We start from the raw sequence: 20,176 nt of genomic DNA on the forward strand, positions 1-20,176 counted from the left end.
ACTCTCATAGAATCTAATGGGGACGCTCCAGAGTAAGCAGCGGTGATTTTGATATTACCACTTCCGTCACGACGGGCTTGGCAATGGAAATTTCGGCTCAATAGCAGGATGTCGTAAAACAGAGTGCATCGGTTTGCTGTCAACGATGCACTGGTTTAGCCCAGTGGGTAAGACAACCGGCTTCTGAGGTTGAGATCGTAGGTTCGGAACTCACTGCCGCCGAGGCTTTTCCTTTCGAATTTATTCAGTTTTTTGTACATAGATTTCTTGTAGTGATTTTTGTCGTTGGAACATAAGCGAGAGCTAGCGTGGATAAGGAACGGGCGGATAACACAGGTTGCCGAGAGCGTCAACCAGGGTGACTCGGCATCGCGGCGATGCCTAGTCCCCCCACGCAGCACCTGGTGCGCGAGCGGCGCAGCAGATGTTGCCTTTCACCCGCTCTGCTCCGTTGAGGCGTGCACGTGACGGAGCAAAGCAGCGAATAAGGTGGCGTTTCGCTGCTTCAGACGTCCGGCCTTTTCGCTCGATCAGCCATTTTATGATTTCGCATCAAAAGTAACACAAGTGCTAAGTAAACTTCTACACGAAAGTAGCAGGTTGTGTTGCTTTAGTCTGTCTCCAATTTGTTTCCTGCTATTTGTTCTTTCGTACCCAATACTTAGGTGCATCACGTTGTTGAAACAAATTATTGGCGAGTGTGTGATTCACCTTGCCTGTCTGTGTCGCTAACCTGTATCTTGTTAAGAATAATTAACGTGTCTAGCCATGATGTTTCTCGAATTATCAGTGTCGCACCATTACAAAAAGATGACATACGTTTTCAAGGCAGTGGTTCAATTCGATACCTTGTCAATTACTTTGGTATAACAGATTTATGCTACTATTAAAATGGCATATAGGCAGAGATACCAAAAATTATATAAATTATGGGGTTTTACGCGCCGAAACCGCGATCTGATTATGAGGCACGCCAAAGTGAGGGACATCGGAATAATTTGGACCACCTGGGATTCTTTAACGGGCACCTAAATGTAAGTACACCGGTGTTATTAGATTTCTCCCCCATCGAAATGTACCAGCCATGGTCGGGATTTGATCCTAGGACCTTGTGCTTAGCAGCCCGATTCCTATAGCCACTAAGCAACCACGGAGGGAATCTGCACAGATATAGACCCTGCAGTAGTGGCAAAGCCAGAGCCCGATGTACTAGGCAAAGAAAACCGCTCTAGAGGTGGCCGGCTTTATCGAAGTAAATGGTCCCGAGAGTGCGCATATTCTATGGAACAATCGCTAGTAGCATCAATAAATTTGTTCGATCTCTGTCCCCATTATTCTTAGACCGCCATGACACTTGAGTTTACCCTATTGTTACAGTAAACCAGGTGGGCGCTAGACGAATTGCTTGTGGCTGGCATAACAGATTCGTCTCATCAGATGAGATGAATGAAGGGGCAGGAGTTCATTGAGAGGTCTGTATTGCCCAGGTACATCAAATCCAATTTTATTTAATTGGTCTAATCACTACGGAATGATTGGAATATTAGGTGCGTTGGAGCAGAGCAGGAATAACGCTCTTCTGCTGCTCCTACAGCATGATTGCAAAATTCCATGTGCTGCGGGAGCATAAATGACGATCTGCTACTCATTACGTGGGGATATTTATTATGACCGAACATGATGCCTTTCCACTGAGTTTGAAAGCAAAAAAAAAACTAACAAACAAAAACGTTGTGTGTGGGCGCTTCACGAATTGCCTGTGGCTGGGATAACAGATTAGCCTCATCAGATGAGATGAATGAAGGGGCAGGAGTTCATTGAGAGGTCTGTATTGCCTAGGTACATGAACTGCAATTTTATTTAATTGGTCTAATCACTACGGTATGATTGCAAAACTGCGTGCGTTCGGGCTGAGCAGGAATAACGCTCTTCTGCTGCTCCTACGGCATGATTGCAAAATCCCATGTGCTTCGGGAGAGAATAAATGACAATCTTCTGCTACTCGACGGGATTTTTATCACCGAACTTAATGCCTTTCGACTCGGTTTGAAAGCAAAAAACGCTGACGATCGAGTAATCAATAGTCTATAGTAATATGAGCCCCTTCAATGCAGATTCTCTGGCTTTCTGGGTCGGTTTTAGTTGGGAAAATGGGCTTTAAGTGACATTAGCCAATTTAGACGAGTGAGGTCTTTTTTCTAGTATTACCAACCAGAAGGCTACCGCCGGCAGCTAACGCGCGACGTGAGCACAAAGGCATCCGATACCAGCAGCACTATAAATGTAGCGGCTACTAAGTCTAGTGCTGCTATCTAAAAGTGCTTTCGTTAAGCTGCAGAGATAAAATTCATTTACAGAACGGCAGACAGATTGGCATCGGCTATAGCTTGCGATCCACTATAGCATAATTGTCAATATCTTAAACTGATGTAGAAAGAAATGGGTATCCACTGAGAAATTGAAAATTGGTTTTAGGCAAGTGAACGGTCTACTGAGGTCTGAGGGCCACAGGTGTACTATTGATGGCAGAAGCTTCCGTGTAACAGAATGCAGCGTGCATCGAAAACAAAATGTGAAGGTCCATAAAAAAAGAAAACAGAAAAGAAAGGAAAGCGTGCTTTCGGCGAAACCATGTGAAACTTATGTAGTGAGTGCGGCCGAAAGGCTGCACTCACTACACTGCACGAATTGTACGTACTAGATCTCTGTGAAATATGTATGTCGCCGTTACATTATTTTGAATGTGCCAGCTGCGTTTTTCTTTTTTTTTTTGCTGAAGAGGGAGACTGTATGCCAGTGGGAACTCTTTGATGGTGACACTACTGCGTTAGAGTTGGTCACGTGTCCTTCCTTAGGGAAGTCGTTACACCATAACCGGCAACAGACGTCTCGTTCTTGGTAGCAATAAATCAAAGCCATGTTACCTTTCCCTGTGAGTCGCAGAATAGTACGCGAAGAATTATCACTGAAGTGTAAATGACAATACATCGAAAAGAATAATCAAACAGCCCAGGTGAATGAAAATGTCGTTGCGTAAGCTTGCAGAAAAAAAAAGCGTGCCTGCTAGCCACTTGTGCAAGTAACGTTTTGCATTGCCTGGTGTGCGTAATGCTTTAATTTTCCCAGGGCGGCCACGGGCCGAGCCAGCTGCTTTCCATGGTCGTTGTTTGAGTCTTCATGGTGTTTTCCTCATTTTCTTGAAGGTTGTTCGACCTGCTCTTTAGCAACAGCATAATCGAGATGGACATGAAAACGACTGCGGCTACCGCCAGTAGCACGATCCAGATGTAGACCGATGTTTTGTCCTTCTCTCTCTCGTTTCCCACCTCTGCGGTGGGGGTTATTGCCTGATCTTGAGCTGGCTTGATACAGGTCGATGTTACGGTTGTCACTCTGTCACTCACCGCACGCGGTAATGAGGTGGTAATGTTTTCAATTTCGAACATCACTCGAACGACGTTGGACCTTTTCGACTTCAGTCCATCAGCATTAACAACTCGCGCTGCCAAGTACGCCGTCAGGTAGAAGCTGTCGTCGCTACGGGGCGCCGTCTCCCAGCGACGCGGCAGGCTGATGGTGACCATGTGTTTGGAGCCGGCGGGAAGGGGTTCGAGGTTGCCATCGACGACGCTCGACATCAGCTCCTGGCTGTCGAAGTCTGAAAAGACCCTGTCTTCGTCGGTGCCACCTCGGAGCTCCAGTGCAGCAGCTGCAATTGAAGATGAAGACGATATAGCTGGCACTCGAGACGTTGATATGTATAGAGAGACGATAACACGCATCCGCTCGCAGGCCTCATCGGTAAGGTTCATATGACAGGCATGATGCCTAGAAAAGAGTATGACGTACGTTGAATACGCACAGTATAATCAAAGACTTTGATATATTTGAGGAAATCACGCTGGTCCCGGTAGTAAAATGAAGAAAAAAGCTTACCACGTACTTTGAATAAGTGCAGTATATTTCACTGACGTTTCGCCTGGTGGACGAGCCTTTGTCGAAGTATCTTATTATACTGTGCTTATTCAACGTACGTCGTGCTCTTTCTTCTTCGTGTGTATGTATACACGCCCGGGCTTTGAACTTGCGCACAGTGTTCCTTTACTCTCAATTCGACACGCTAACACACCTTCCCGCCTTGCAATAATTACGGCACCCAGACTACAGATCACCAAATAACAATTTTATGCAACACATATCCAACATTAATTGCTTATGCCCAGGAGTGTGTCAACATTAATCAATTCAAGGAGAAAAGGCGTCATCATTTGAATATCCCCGCGTGAAATTTTATTATGCATACCTGCTGCATTTCATTGTCATTCCGACGGCGCTGTGCGAATGTGTTTTTTTTTTTCCTTTCCACACCACTTACTATTGCTCATTGCTGAGGACTTCTACAGTATTATTTTCTGCCTGGCCAGTACTTGTATAATCGCTTTTGTTGGATTCTTGTCTCGCTGTGTTTGATGTACCACTGTTCTCACTGATATGTTATTCCGCACCATCCGCACCGACGTGTAATGCGGGTGTTAGGCCTCGTCAGGAGACATCCTAGTCTCCTTTAGCCTCTCCCCGTGGACACCATGCATTAACGCGACAGCGTTAAGGAGCTCGTGTCGCTGAAAAGCCGGTGTTGTCGGCGTCGGCGGTGTTGGCCATGAGCGATAAATTCCGGGAGGTACTTCATGAATAAAAAACAGCTTCCAAGATGGGCTGGGTGAGAATCGAACCAGGGCCTACGGAGTCTGAGACGGAGGCGCTACCACTCAGCCACGAGTTTTTTTTTATTTATTGCCTGTTTTGTACTTCTATATCAAGCGACAAATGACTTGAGAAAACAACATAAATTAGCAAGTTTTCAGCACTAAGTGTCAGCCATACAAGGGCTGACTAAATTCTTTGAGCGCAGTCAAGGTTTCCACCCTTGACAGCCACGCAGGTACACAATCTTGTGCTTTCTGAATTTCCACAAATCTTGACATGCATTGTCGGAAAAGCATTCGTGCCGGCCGAGCATCCGCATCGCAGTAATACCCCGCCATACGGGCGCACCATAGACAGTGAAGGCCAACTAGCATAATAAGGTCAAATGGCAGTCCATCATCGTTTTCTATAGATAAATATCTAACACCCTGTGGATCTAAAGGAAAGTCCTTTTTGATAGTCCTCTGAAGTACATCCGAAAAGAAGACACCCGCCCAACAAACTAAATATACGTGATCTATAGTTTCTGGTTCCTTACAGATCAAGCAATGCGAGCCCCAGGGTAAGAAAAACGGACGATCTTCTAAAAAGGTTTTGACATTCAACGTACCCGTGTGAAGCTTAAGAAAGAAAGACTTGGTCTCTGCCGTTACTTGATTTTTTTCACCCGCTTTAAGCACGTCTCGCCCTTGGCCTCCACTGTGTGCGGCCCTGTACATTGGGGGAGAACTACATCGCATACTTCTTTGTACAATGTTTTACGTTTCACTGTAAAAAGGTACTCATTTGAAATATAATGGACGAAAACCGTACACTTAAAATAACTTCTTTAAGAAATCCACAAACAGGACAGCTCATATTGTCTGTACAGACTACATAGCCAGGTAACGCGCTCCTTAGCCTCACTTGGCACACCATGCGCAAGAAAGGATCGCTTAAATCGCGGAAAATAAAAACCGGTTTACGACCTGTCGTACAAAAAGGTGCGTCATTCCTAAACCTCCGTCTTTAACTCGCTTGAACAAATTCGTTCGACTGCATCATTCCCAATTTGAAGCCCGCACAAATACTGCGAATACTCGGTGCAACTTCTGTATATATACCCTTGAAATATGCAATACCTGCATTACATACCATATTTTTGCGACAAAAAATATATTGAAGACTCTAGCTCTTGGAAACATTGACAGATGTCCACCTTTCCACTTACAAGTCCGGACGAAAATACTCAGATGCCGATTGCCTGTCACGCTCCCCCATTGACCCGCCACCACAAGATGACGAGGATGACAACGCCTTCATTGAAATAATAAGCGCGGAAGATTTCGCTGAGCAGCAACGAGTGGACCCGGAGCTAAAAGCCGTAGTCGAATATTTGGAAGGGCACACCGACGTTGTCCCTAGGGCATTTAAGCGCGGATTGTCTTCGTTCACGCTTCACAACTTCAGTGAACGCTGACTGCGCTGCGCCCTTCCACCTCTGTGCACGAATGTTAATGTCACCCACATTACACAATCGGGCAAACCACTTTTCTTGGCTAAATTCCGTCTTATTTCCCTTACGTCATTTGCAGGCAACCTCGAAGTTCTCCAAGGCACTCCAACACCTCGATTCTTCCGCTACCAAAAGCCTAACCAATCATTTCAATGGATGCTGGCTGCATTGCACCCTCCTACCTAAGCGGAAGGAAGTTAATGTGGCCTTCATCCCAAAATCAGGCAAACCACTTTTCATGGCTTATTTCCGTCCAATTCTCCTGACGTTCTGTGTGGGCAAGCTCATGGAACAAGGGTCTCCAATTCACTCCGCCACCTCGATTCTCCCTCTACCACAAGCCTAACCGATTAATTCAATGAATGCTGGCTGTCCGGCTCCCTCCGACCTCAGTGGAAGGGTGCTAATGTCACCTTTATTCCAAAATCTGAGAAACCACGTTTCTTGGCTGATTTCCGCCCTTTTTCTCTTACGTTATGTGCGCGCAAGCTCATGGACCACGTTCTGCAATGCACTCCGCCACCTCGAATCTCCATCCACCATAACCTAACCGATCACTTCAGGGAATGCTGTCTGTGCGGCACTCGCATACCTCAGTGCAAGGATGCTAATGTCACCTTCATTCCGACATCTGGCAAACTCCTTTTCTTGGCTAATTTCCGTCCTCTTCCCTTTACGCCATGAGCGGGCAACCTCATGGTGCATTTTCACCAAGGCACTCCGCAACCTCGATTCTTCCTCCAGCAAAAGCCTAACCGATAATTTTAATGAATGCTGGCTGCACTGCGCCCTCTGATGTAAGTGGAAGGATGTTAATGTCTCCTTCATTCCAAAATCAGGCAAACCACTTTTTATGGCTTATTTCCGCTCTATTTCCCTTACGTTCTGTGCGGGCAAGCACATGGAGCACGTTCACCAAGGCACTCGACCACCTCGATTCTTCCTGCAACAAAAGCCTAACCTATCATTTCAATGAATGATGGCTGCGCTGCGCCCTCCCACCTCAGTGTAAGGATGCTGTCACTTTCATTCCAAAACCTGGCAAACCACTTTTCTTCTCTAATTTGTGCCCTATTTTCCTCACGCCCTGTGCGGGCAACTTCATGGAACAGGTTCTCCAAGGCACTCCGCCACCTCGATTTTTCCTCCACTGCAAGCCTAAGTAACCACTTCAATGAATACTGGCTGCGCGGCGACCTACGATTTAAGTGGAATGATGCTAAGCTCGCGTTCATTCCCAAATCCGGCAAACTGCTTTCTTCGCTAATATGCGCCCTATTTCGCTTACGTGCTGTGCGGGCAACCTCATGCAGCACGTTCTACAAGGCACTCCGCCACCGTGATTCTGCCTCCACCAAAAGCCTAACCGATCACTTCAATGAATGTTGGCTGCGCTGTGCCCTCCCACCTCAGTGTATGGATGCTTATGTAACCTTCTATACAAAATCTGGCAAACCACTTTTCTTGGCTAATTTCCGTCCTAATTCCTTTACGTCATGTGCGGGCAACTTCATGGAGCAAGTTCTCCAAATCACTCCGCAACCTCGATTCTTCCTGCACCAAAAGCCTAACCGATCACGTCAATGAATGCTGGCTGTGCGGCGCCCTCCCACCTCAGTGTAAGGATGCTAATGTCACCTTCGTTCCAAGATCTGGCAAATCCCTTTTCTCGGCTAATTTCCGTCCTATTTACTTTACGTCATGAGCGGGCAACTTCATGGAGCAAGTTCTCCAAAGCACTCCGTAACCTCGATTCTTCCTGCACGAAAAGTCTAAGAGATCACTTCAATGAATGCTGGCTGTGCGGCGCCCTCCCACCTCAGTGAAAAGATGCACATGTCATCTTCGATCCAAAATCTGGCAAATCCCTTTTCTTGGCTAACTTCCGTCCTATTTCCTTCACTTCATGAGCGGGCAATTTCATGGAGCAAGTTGTCCAAAGCACTCCGCAACCTCGATTATTCCCGCACCAAATGCCTAAGCGATCAGTTCAATGAATGGTGGCTGTGGGGCGCCTTCCCACCTGTGTGTAAGGATGCTCATGTTGCCTTCATTCCAAAATCCGGCAAACCCCTTTTCTTGGATAATTTCCGTCTTATTTCTTTTACGTAATGAGCGGGCAACTTCATGGAGCAAGTTCTCGAAAGTACTCCGCAACCTCGATTCTTCCTGCACCAAAAGCCTAAGCGATCACTTCAATGAGCGCTGGCTACGCTGCACCCTTCCACTTCAGTGTAACGATGCTAATGTCACCTTGATTCCAAAATCTGGCAAACCACTTTTATTGGCTAACTTCCGTCCTATATCCTTTACACCATGTGCGGGCAACCTCATGGGGCATGTTCTCCAAGGCACTCCGCAACCTAGATTTTTCCTCCACCAATAGCCTAACCGATCGTTTCAATGAATGCTGGCTGCGCTGCACCCTCCGACCTAAGTGGAAGGATGCTAAGGTCGCTTCATTACAAATCGGGCAAATCACTTTCCTTCGTTAATTTCCGTCCCCTTACCCTTGCCTTCTATGGGGGCAAGCTCATGGCGCATGGACTCTAATGCACTCCGCAACCTCGATTCCGCCTTCACCAAAAGGCTAACCGAACACTTCAATGAATGCTAGCTGCACGGCACCCTCCAACCTAAGAGGAAGGATGCTAAGGTAGCTTCATTACAAATCGAGCAAACCATTTTCCTTCGTTAATATCCGTCCCATCGCCCTTAGGTTCTATGCGGGAAAGCTAATGCAGCATAACCATTCCCCTTACGTTCCATGCTGGCAAGCTTATGGGGCATGGACTCCAATGCCCTCCGCAACCTCGATTCTCCCTCCACAAAAAGCCTAAGCGATAACTTCAATGAATGCTGGCTACGCTGTGCCTTCCAAGCTCAGTGTAAAAATGGTAATGTTCGCTTCCTTACAACATCTGGCAAACAACTTTTCTTCACTAATTTCAGCCATATTTCCCTTGCGTCCTGTGCGGGCAAGCACATGGAGCACGTTCTTGAAGGCACTCCACAACCTCGATTCTCCCTCCACCACAAGGCTAGCCGATCACTTCAATGAATGCTGGCTGCTCAGCGTCCTCCGACGTCAGTGGAAGGATGCTAAGGTCGCCTTCTTTCCCAAATCAGGCAAACCACTTGACTTCGCCAATTTCCGCCCTATTTCCCTTACATCCTGCGCGGCCAGGCACATGGAGCACGTTCTCTAAGGCACTCGGCAACCTGGATTCTCCCTCCACCACATGCCTAACCGATCACTTCAGTGAATGCTGGTTGTGCTTCGCACTCCCACCTCAGTATAAGGATGCTAATGTCGCCGTCATTCCCAAATCGGGCAAACCACATTTCTGCGCTAATTTCTGCCCTATATTCCTTACACTCTCTGTGGGCAAGCACATAAAGCACGTTCTCCAAGGCACTCCACAACCTTGATTCTTCCTTCACCAAAAGCCTTACCAATCACTTCAATGAATGCTGCCTATGCTTCGCGCTCCCACCTCAGTTTAAGGATGCTAATGTCGCCTTCATTCGAAAATCGGGCAAACCACTTTTCTCCGCAATTTCCGCCCCATTTCCCTCTCGCCTTGTGCGGGCAAGCACATGAAGCACGTTCTCCAATGCACTCCGCAACCTCAAGTCTCCCTCCACCAAAAGCCTAACCAATAACTTCAATGAATGCTGGCTGCGCTGCGCCCTCCCACCTCAGTGTAAGAATGCTAATATCAGCTTCCTTACAAAATCTGGCAAACCACTCCGCTAATTTCCGCCCTATTTTCCTTACGTCATGTGCGCGCAACCTTGTGCACTCGGCAACCTGGATTCTCCCTCCACCACATGCCTAACCAATCACTTAAATGAATGCTGGCTGCGCGGCGCCCTCTAACCTCCGTGAAAGGATGCTAAGGCCGCCCTCATTGCCAAATCGGCCAAACCGCTTTCCTTCGCTAATTTGCGTCCCATTCTCCATACGTTCTGTGTGGGCAAGCACACGGAGAACGTTCTCCAAGGCAATCCGCAACCTCGATCGTCCCTCCACCACAAGCGTAACCGATCACTTCAATGAATGCTGTCAGCGCGGTGCCTTCCGACCTCCGTGGAAGTATGCTAAGATCGCGTTCATTCCCAATTCGGGCACACTACTTTCTTCGCTAATTTCCATCCCATTCTCCTTACGTTTTGTGCGGGCAAGCACATGGAGAACGCTCTCCAAGGCACTCCGCAAACTTGATTCTCCCTCCACGACAAGCCTAACTGTTCACTTCAATAAATGGTGGCTGCGCGGCTCCTTCCGACCTCAGTGGAAAAATGCTAAGGTCACCATCATTACCAAATCGGACAAACCGCTCCTTTCGGCTAAATTACACCCTATTTCCTTTACGTACTGGACGGGCAAGCTCATGGAGCACGTTCTCCAATGCTCTGCGCCACCTTGATCCTGACTCCACCACAAGCCTATTCGATCAGTTGAATGAATGCTGCAGCGCGGCGCCCTCCTACTTCAGTTGAAGGATGCTGAAGGCGCCTTCATTCCAAAATTGGGAAACCAATTTTCTTAGCCTATTGCCGTCCCATGCCCCTTACATTCTGTGCCGGCAAGCTCACTGAGCACGATCTCCAGGGCACTGCGCAACCTCGATTCTCCCTCCACCACAAGCCTAACCGGTCACATCAGTGACGGCTGGCTGCGCTGTGCCCCTACCACAACAGTGTAAAAATGCTAATCTCACGTTCATCTCCAAATCGGGCAAACCACTCTTCTGGGCTAATCTCCACCCTTTTGCCTTACGTCCTGTGCGGGCAAGCTCATGGAGCACGTTCTCCAATGCTCTCCGCCACCTCAATTCTCACTCCACCACAAGCCTATCCGATCACTTGAATGAATGCTGGCTGCGCTGCGCCCTCTCAACTAAGTGTAAGGATGCCAATGTAACCTTCATTCCAAAATCTGGGAAACCACCCTTCTTGGCTAATTTCTGTCGTGTTTCCCTTACGTCATGCGCGGGCAACGTCACGGAGGAAGTTCTCCAAGGCACTCCGCCACCTCGATTCTTTCTGCACAAGAAGCCTAACCGATAACTTCAATGAATGCTGGCTGTGCGGCGCCCTCCCACCTCAGGTAAGGATGCTAATGTCACCTTCATTCCAAAATGTGGGTTACCACTTTTCTTGGCTAATTTCCGTCGTAGTTCCTTTACCTCATGAGCAGGCAACCTCATGGAGCACGTTCTCCAAAGCACTCCGCAACCTAGATTCTTCCTCCACCAAAAGCCAAACAGATCACTTCAATGAATTCTGGCTGCGCTGCGCCCTCAGACTTCAGTGTAAGGATGCTAATGTCATCTTCATCCCAAAATCTCGCAAACCAGCTTTCTTCGCCAATTTCCGCCCAATGTCCCGTACGTTCTGTGCTGGCAAGCTCATGGAGCACGTTCTCCAATGGACTCCGCCACCCCGATTCTCTTTCCACCACAAGCCTAACCGATCACTTCAATGAATGCTGGCTGTCCGGCGCCCTCTCGCCGCAGTGTAAGAATGCTAATGTCGCCTTCATTCCCAAATTGGGCAAACCACTTCTTTTTGGTAATTTTCGCCCTAGTTTCCTTACGTCCTGTGCGGGCAACCTCATGGAGCACGTTCTCCAAGGCACTTCGCCACTTTGATTTTCCTTCCGCCAACAGCCTAACCGATAACTTTAATGAATGCTGGCTACGCTTCGCCCTCCCACGACAGTGCAAGGATGCTAATATCACCTTCATTCTAAAATCTGGCAAACCACTTTGCCTGGCTAATTTGCGTCCTATTTCCTGTACGTCATGAGCGGGCAACCTCATGGAGAACGTTCTCCAATGCACTCCACAAACTCATTTGTCCCTCCATCAAAAGCCTAACCGTTCACTTCAATGAATGCTGGTTGTGCGGCGCCCTCCCACCTCAGTATAAGGATCCTAATGTCGCCTTCGTTCTCAAATCGGGCAAACCACTTTTCTGCGCTAATTTCCGCCCTATTTCCCTTACTTCTTGTGCGGAAAACCTCATGGAGCACGTTTTCCAAGGCATTCCGCAACCTCGATTCTTCCTCCACCAAATCCTTATCGATCACATCGATGAATGCTGACTGTGCTTCGCTCTCCCACCTTAGTTTGGGTATGCTAATGTTGACTTAATTCCCACATCAGGCAAACCACTTTTCTTCGCTAATTTCCGTCCCATTCCCCTTACTTCCTGTGCGGGCAAGCTCATGGAGAAGGGTGCCCAATGCACTCCACCATATTGATTATCCTTCCACCACAAAGCTAACCGATAGCTTCAATGAATGCTGGCTTTGAGGCGCCCTCCGACCTCAGTGTAGGGATGCTAATGTTGCCTTCATTCAGAAATATGGCAAGGCACATTTTTGGCTAATTTCCCTCCAATTTCCCTCACATCATGTGCGGGCAACCTTATGGAGAAAGTTCTCCAAGGCAATCTGCAGCCTTGATTCCCCCTCTTCCAAAAGCTTTACCGATCACTTCAATTAATGCTGGCTGTGCGGCGCCCTCCGACCTCAGTTGAAGGATGCTAAGCTCGCGTTTATTCCCAAATCGGGCCAACAAATTTCTTCCCTAGTTTACGTCCCATTCTGCTTACATTTTGTGCGGGCAAGCACATGGAGAACGTTCTCCAAAGCGCTCCGGAACCTCGATTCTCCCTCCAATAGAAGCCTAACCGATCAGTTCAATGAATGCTGACTGTGCTGCACGCTCCAACCTCAGTGTAAGAATGCTAATGCCGCCTGCATGCTTAAATTGGGCTAACCACATTGCTTCGCTAATTTGCGCCCTAGTTCCCTTACGTCCTAAGCGGGCAACCTCATGGAGCACGTTCTCCGAGGTACTCCGCCACCTTAATTCTCCCTCCACCAAAAGCCTAAGCGATAACTTCAATGAATGGTCGCTGCGCTGTGCCCCCCACCTCAGCGTAAGGACCTCGATTCTTCCTCCAGATTCTTCCTTCCTGCGCCCTCCCCCCTCATTGTATGGATGCTAATGTCACCTTCATTCTAAAATCTGGCAAACCACTTTTCTTGGCTAATTGACGTCCTATTTACTTTACGTTATGAACGGGCAACTTCATGGAGCAGGTTCTCCAAGGAACGCCCAACCTGTATTCATCCTGCACCAAAGCCTAAGAGATCAATTCAATGAATGCTGGCTGTGCAGCACCCTCCCACCTTAGTGTAAGGATGCTAATGTCACATTCATTCCAAAATCTCGCAAACCACTTTTCTTGGGTAATTTCAGTCCTATTTCTTGTACATCATGAGCGGGCAACCTCATAGAGCACGTTCTCCAGTGCACTCTGCAACCTCGATTCTTCCTCCACAAAAGCCTAACCCATCAGTTCAATGAATGATGGCTACGCTGCGCCCTTCCACTTCATTGTTAGGATGCTAATGTCAGCTTGTTTCCGAAATCTGGGAAACCAATTATATTGGCTAACTACCGTCCAATATCGTTTACACCATGTGCGGGCAACCGCATGGGGCATGTTCTCCAAGGCAGTCCGCAACCTACATTTTTCCTCCACCAAAAGCCTAACCGATCGCTTCAATGAATGCTGGCTGCGCTGCACCCTCCGGCCTAAGTGGAAGGATGCTAATGTCGCCTTCATTCCAAAATCAGGCGAACCACATTTCATGGCTCATTTTCGTCCCATTCTCCTTACGTTCTGTGCGGGCATGCTCATGGAGCAGGATCTCCAATGCACTCGGCCACCTCGATTTTCCCTTCACCACTATCCTAACCGATCACTTCAATGAATGCTAGCTGTGTGGCGCCCTCTGACCAAAGAGGAAGGATGCTAAGGTCGCTTCATTCCAAATCGGGCAAACCGCTTCCCTTCGTTAATTTCTGTCCCATTGCCCTTAGGTTCTATGCGGGAAAGCTAATGCAGCATGTTCTCCAAGGCACTCCGCAACGAAGATGTTTCCTCCACCAAAAGCCTAACCGATAATTTCAGTGATTGCTGGCTACGCTGCGCCCTCTCACCTAGTGTAAGGATGTTATTGTCACCTCCCTTCCAAAATGTGGCAACCTATTTTCATGGCTAATTTCTGCCCTAATTCCCCCACGTCATGTGCCGGCAAGCCAATGGCGCACGTTCTCCAAGGCACTCCGCAACCTCGATTCTGCCTCCACCACAAGCCTTACCGATCACTTCGAAGAATGCTGGCTGCGCGGCGCCCTCCAACCTAAGTGGAAGGATGCTAAGGTCGCTTCATTCCCAAATCGGGAAAAGCACTTTCCTTGGTCAATTTCCGTCCCATTCACCTTACGTTCTATGCGGGCAAGCTTATGGGGCATGGACTCCAATGCACTCCGCAACCTCGATTCTCCCTCGCCTAACCGATAACTTCAATGAATGCTGGCTGCTCAGCGTCCTCCGGCGACAGTGGAAAGATGCTAAGGTCGCCTTCTTTCCCAAATCGGGCAAACCACTTTTCTTGGCTAATTTCCGTCCTATTTCCTTTACGTCATGCGCGGGCACCTTCATGGAGCAAGTTCTCGAAGGCACTCCGCAACCTTGATTCTTCCTGCACCAAAAGCCTAAGAGATCACTTCAATGATTGCTGGCTACGTTGTGCCATTCCACCACAGTGTAAGAATGCTAATGTCACCTTCATTCCCAAATCGCGTAAACCACACTTCTCGGCTAATTTTCGCCCTTTTGCCTTACGTACTGGGCGGGCAAGCTCAAGGAGCACGTTCTCCAATGCTCTCAGCCACCATGATTTTCCCTGCACCTCAAGCCTAATCGCTCACTTCAATGAATGCTGGCTGTGTCGCGACCTCCGACCTTAGTGAAAGGATGCTAAGGTAGCGTTCATTCAAAAATCGGGCAAACCACTTTTCTTGGCTTATTTCCTTCGAATTCCCCTTACGTCGTATGCGGGCAAGCTCATGGAGCAGGGTCTCCAATGTGTTCCGCAATCTCAATTCCCTCTCAACCAAAAGCCTAACCGATCACTTTAATGAATGCTGGCTGCGCGGCGCCCTCCGACCTAAGTGGAAGGATGGTAAGGTCGCCTTCTTTCCCAAATCGAGCAAACCACTCTTCTCGGCTTGTTTACACCCTATTTGCCTTACGTACTAGGCGGGCAAGCTCATGGAGCACGTTCTCCAATGTTCTCCGCCACCTCGGTTCTCATTCCACCACAAGCCTATCCAGTCTCTTGAATGAATGCTGGCTGCGCGGCGCCCTCCGACTTCAATTGAAGGATTCTGAGGTCGCCTTCATTCCAAAATTGGGAAACCACTTTTCTTGGCTAATTTCCGTCCTATTTCCCTCCTTCATGTGCAGGCAACCATATGGAGCACATTCTCCAAGGCACTATGCAACATCGATTCTCCCTCCACCAAAAGCCTAACCGATCACTTCAATGATTGCTGGCTGCGCGGCGCCCTCCGACCTTAGTGGAAGCGTGCTAAGGTCACCTTCATTCCTAAATCGGGCAAACCACTTGACTTGGCTAATTTCCGTCCCTTCCCTTACGTCATGTGCGGGCAACCTCATGGGGCAAGTTCTGCAAGGCACTCTGCAGCCTCGATTCCCTCTCCATGTCGCCTTCATTCCGAAATTTGGCAAACAACTTTTCTTGGCTAATTTCGGACCGATTTCCCTCATGTCATGTGCGGGCAGCCTGATTGAGCAAGTTCTCTATGGCACTCTGCAATTTCGGTTCCCCCTCCACCACAAGCCTGACCGATCAGTTCACTGTATGTTTGCTGTGCGGCACCCCCCAACTTCAGCGGAAGTATGATAATATCGCCTTCATTCTTAAATCGGGCAAACCATTCTCCTGGGCTAATTTCCGCCCTATTTGCTTTACGTACTGGGCGGGCAAGCCCATGGAGCACGTTCTCCAATGCTCTCCGCCTCCTCGATTCTCCCTCGACCACAAGCCTATCCGATCACTTCAATGAATACTGGCTGCGTAGTGCCCACCGACGTCACTTGAAGGATGCCAAGGTCGCCTTCATTCCAAAATCTGGCAAACCACTTTTCTTGGCCTATTTTGGTCCCATTCCCCTTACGTCCTGTGCGGGCAAGCTCATGGAGCAAGGTCTCCAATGCACTCTGCAACATCGATTCTTCCTCCACCGAAAGCCTTACCGATCACTTCAAAGAATGCTGGCTGTGCGGCGCCCTCCGACCTCCGTGGAAGGATGCTAATGTGGCTTTCATTCCCAAATCGGGACAACCACTTTTCTTCGCTAAATTGCGCCAAATTTCTCTTACGTGCTGTGCGGGCAACCTCATGGAGCACGTTCTTCAAGGCACTTAGCAACGTCAATTCTCCCTCCACCACAAGCCTAACCGAACACTTCAATGAATGCTGGATGCGCGGCACCCACTGACCTAAGTGGAAAGATGCTAAGGTCGACTTCATTCCCTTACCGGGCTAACCACTTCTCTTGGATAATTTCCCTCCTATTTCCCTTACGTCATGTGCGGGCAAGCTCATAGAGGACGTTCTGCAATGCAATCCGCAACCACGTTCTCCATCCACCACAAGCCTAACCGATCACTTCAATGAATGCTGGCTGGGCGGTTCCCTCCGACCTCAGTGGAAATGTCACCTTCATTCCGAAATCTGGCAAACCACTTTTCTTGCCCAATTTCCGCTCCATTACCCTTACGGCCTGTGGGGGCAAGATTATGATGCACGGTCTCCAATGCACTTCGCAGCCTCAATTCTCCCTCCACCAAAAGCCTAACCGTTCACTTCAAGGAATGCTGGCTCTGCGGCACCCTCCTTCAGTGGCACCCTCCTTCCACCTTCAGTGGAAGGATGCTGAGGTCGCCTTCATTCATATTTCGATCAAACCCTTTTCCCTTGCGTCCTGCGTCGGCAAGCTAATGGAGTACGTTCTCTAGACCCGACTCCTCCGGTATATGTGAAACAACAACCTCTTGCATTCGTGCATGTTTGGTTTCCGCTCGAGCTTCTCCACCCGGGACGTCTTTCTTCTACAAAAACATCACGTCCTCGACTGCCCCACTGGTGACACGAATGCTATACCCACTGGCGACCTATGAAAAGCTTCTGACAACATTAGGCATGCAACAGGCTGCATGCATTAGGCATGCAGCCGGTTTCGATGCCCTAGGCGTACTCCCCCTTATAGTGACGTCAGCGATTTCCTCTCCCAGCGCACAGCAACACTCAACCTGGGTGACCTCCGGCTCTCCGGTATCTTACCGGGAGTGCGGGGGAAACCTCAGGCTTCTTTCCATGCTCTCTCCTATCCTCTTCATCTTAGTTCTTTTCGAACTCCCCACCAACTTTCCCATGTCCCCAGCATACATTTCAGCTTCTACGCTGACGAAACCACTGTATGGGCCAACCGAGGCAGTGATGCCGGCATGGAACACCACCTATAGCCGGTCCTCAACAGACTCGTTGGTTCGCACACCCGGCTTAGGCCGCTTCCTTTCCAAATCAGAACTTTCGCTCTACTGTTTCAGACCGCACGGTGGGTATGAACCTGCGACTTCGAGCCGAGTAAAGCCACGCAGCCGCCACTTGGGTGCCATGAGCTGTAAGCATAAAATGCAGTTCAAGCATTTCGCAATGTGAACCGCGAGAACAAGTGCTCACGCAAGGTTTCGGTAATGCTTACAGGACAAGCTTTCACTGGTAGCCATGGCTTCTTTTGGTTATTTCAACACAAGAAGTTTTCCCAATTTGTTTTGTGGCTGTCGTGTTCATATTAGCATGCTTAATCGAAAAGAAATTTGTTGCTGTACAGTACTCGTCCTGTGGTCTTCCTTGCATGTTCACTTGTTGGCGGCTTACAACATATGCGGAAACAAGAATTACGCAGGCGTTTCTAGCGTCGCGCTTTATACTGGCGAGGTTTCTTGCAACGACTGAAAGGGGATAAAAAAATATAGCTCGCCCTGATGCGGTTTTTAAGCTTTTATGCTTCATCCTCGGGGCGATTGGTCTATAAAAGCAGTATACTGAAACACATTGAGAGACTGAACTTATTTGCCATACAGTGTTGCATTCTCACCCAGAGCTGGCAATTAAATTCACCTTTGCGGTGTAACGTCCAAGTATACGTCTCCCTGCGTATCTATTTCGCACACTGTCTACCATATGCTATCATCGCATATTTTTGTGACCAGGCTACACTATAAAAGCTCGACTGTAAAATTTATTTTGGCTTGCATAATGATCAAATTATTTCAGGTCATCGTAATTACCGACGCGCTAGGCAGAAATACGGGAGCGGAGGTTTTGAAACAAAGACAAGAAATTTAGGATGCCTAGAGCATGGGGACGATGATCAGTGCTATGTATAAAACATCATCTACGTTAGTGCCATTCATCAGTTTTATCTTGTGCTTGATAGTTTACCAATGCACGTATATGTAATTAAAGTTCACAGAAGTTTCTTTTAAATGTGAGCAGTTTAGCATGCTCCGTGATCTGCCGTTCAGGCTACGATTATGAAGAATGAACAAAAAAAGGTGATGCGATAGCTAGTTGTGCAACAGTTGACATCCTGACGAATTCTGGTCAGTAATATAATGGCGGGCATTCTTTAAATATTGTGCTATAGCACACTGTTCCCGAGGCTAGACACTCGCAAAAGCCAGAAAGCTGCTGCTGCTTCCGCGGATAGTCATAATGCTCTTTTTGAGTTTTCTGGCATCGTTTTTTTGGTGCGTTCGTGTAGCGCGCTCATCCACAATCGTACCTTTTCCATCTGTCATTCGCGCCCCAGGCCAGGTCCATGTAAGCGTGACGATCGGCGTTCTGTCCAACTCCACGTGCCCACCAGCAGTCTTAAGGTCCCAGATACAACCTGGCGGAACATCCGTCTCCACCAGGTTATTTTTGACCTTGAAAGAAGCTCCAATTGCGACCCTTTGAAATGGAGGTGTGCGCTCAAAGTCTTGCAAGAGGGTATCGGTTGGGACGTAATTTGTCGGCAGCAGTTTGTAGGTGCTTGGCTTAGTCGAAATTCCTGCAAACCACGTAACAACAGTATTATTGTGTTCTCTGCATAGCGTAATGGTTTTAAAGTAGTATTATGGACATAGCGATTGTATTATGCGGAATGCACGAAACAATTCGCAGATGCAATGCTGTCTGCTACTTGCTGACTTCAGGAGTGGACACGCGCTGTGTTTGCTGTCCACGAAGCCCCGCCGCTCGTCGCACTGACCTCACACTGACCACACGTTTTTATGCGAAGCATACTAGCCGCACAACCACGCTCTTCCTTGCTGCGCCGAGCGCGGCCGCGTAGCTACCATTCAGGGTATGAGCCATTGTTCATTGCTGCGCGTCTCATATGTGGGTCTATTCTCTTTTAAGTTTGCTATGTTTGTTATTACGTTGCTCCTATTTTTACGCGCTGCATAATGCAATCACTCAGTTCAGCCCTTGGGCGCGGCCGGGCAGCCACCATTGACCTTTAGCGCAACCACGTGACGTGACGTCACGACAGCCGGAGGAGACGCTGGGCCCCAACTCGCGCAATATGCAAGCTAAGCCTGGCCATTTTTATGCGAAGAATGCTAGCCGCACAACCACGCTCTTCCTTGCTGCGCCGTGCGCGGCCGCGTAGCTATCATATGACGTCATAACAGCTGCAAAAGCGGAGGCTCAACTCGTGCGCTCGCTTGCGGCCGCGTAGCTACATAGCCGGGTCTCAGCTCGTGCGCTCGCCTGCGTGAGTTGTTTCTTCGTCTAGCCAAACCAAATATAGCCAAGCAACAGCAGTTCACCAGGCTAAACAGTGGTTCAACAACTAAAATAAAGGCTAGTATGCTTCGCATCCTGGGCTTAACCTTAGCTAAGCCAAAGCCATTTATTTGCTCCAGAACAAACAATTTCGCTCCAGTAATGCGTACAAAAAAGTTAGAAGGCTGTTCAACCTCTACTTGACGTCTATCAAAGATAATGCCTTCATGAGC

The 20,176-nt window shown here is 48.5% G+C and overlaps 1 protein-coding gene across 2 annotated transcripts in view; it reads right to left on the reverse strand.

Annotated features, from left to right (window-relative positions):
* Positions 1-3,092: 3,092 nt before the first annotated feature.
* Positions 3,093-20,176, reverse strand: part of LOC135897124 (calcium-activated chloride channel regulator 1-like) — a 594,363-nt gene continuing 577,279 nt past the window's right edge. For both annotated transcript variants that reach the window (XM_065425694.2, XM_065425692.2), the window contains 2 exons: positions 18,952-19,221; positions 3,093-3,709 (listed from right to left, as the gene is read on the reverse strand). In XM_065425694.2, the coding sequence (XP_065281766.2) occupies positions 3,114-3,709; positions 18,952-19,221 (866 nt within the window). In that variant the 3' untranslated portion in view covers positions 3,093-3,113. The remainder of the gene's footprint in view (positions 3,710-18,951; positions 19,222-20,176) is intronic.

The sequence above is a fragment of the Dermacentor albipictus genome, chromosome 6, assembly GCF_038994185.2.
Source record: "Dermacentor albipictus isolate Rhodes 1998 colony chromosome 6, USDA_Dalb.pri_finalv2, whole genome shotgun sequence".
Taxonomy (NCBI): Eukaryota; Metazoa; Arthropoda; class Arachnida; order Ixodida; family Ixodidae; genus Dermacentor; species Dermacentor albipictus.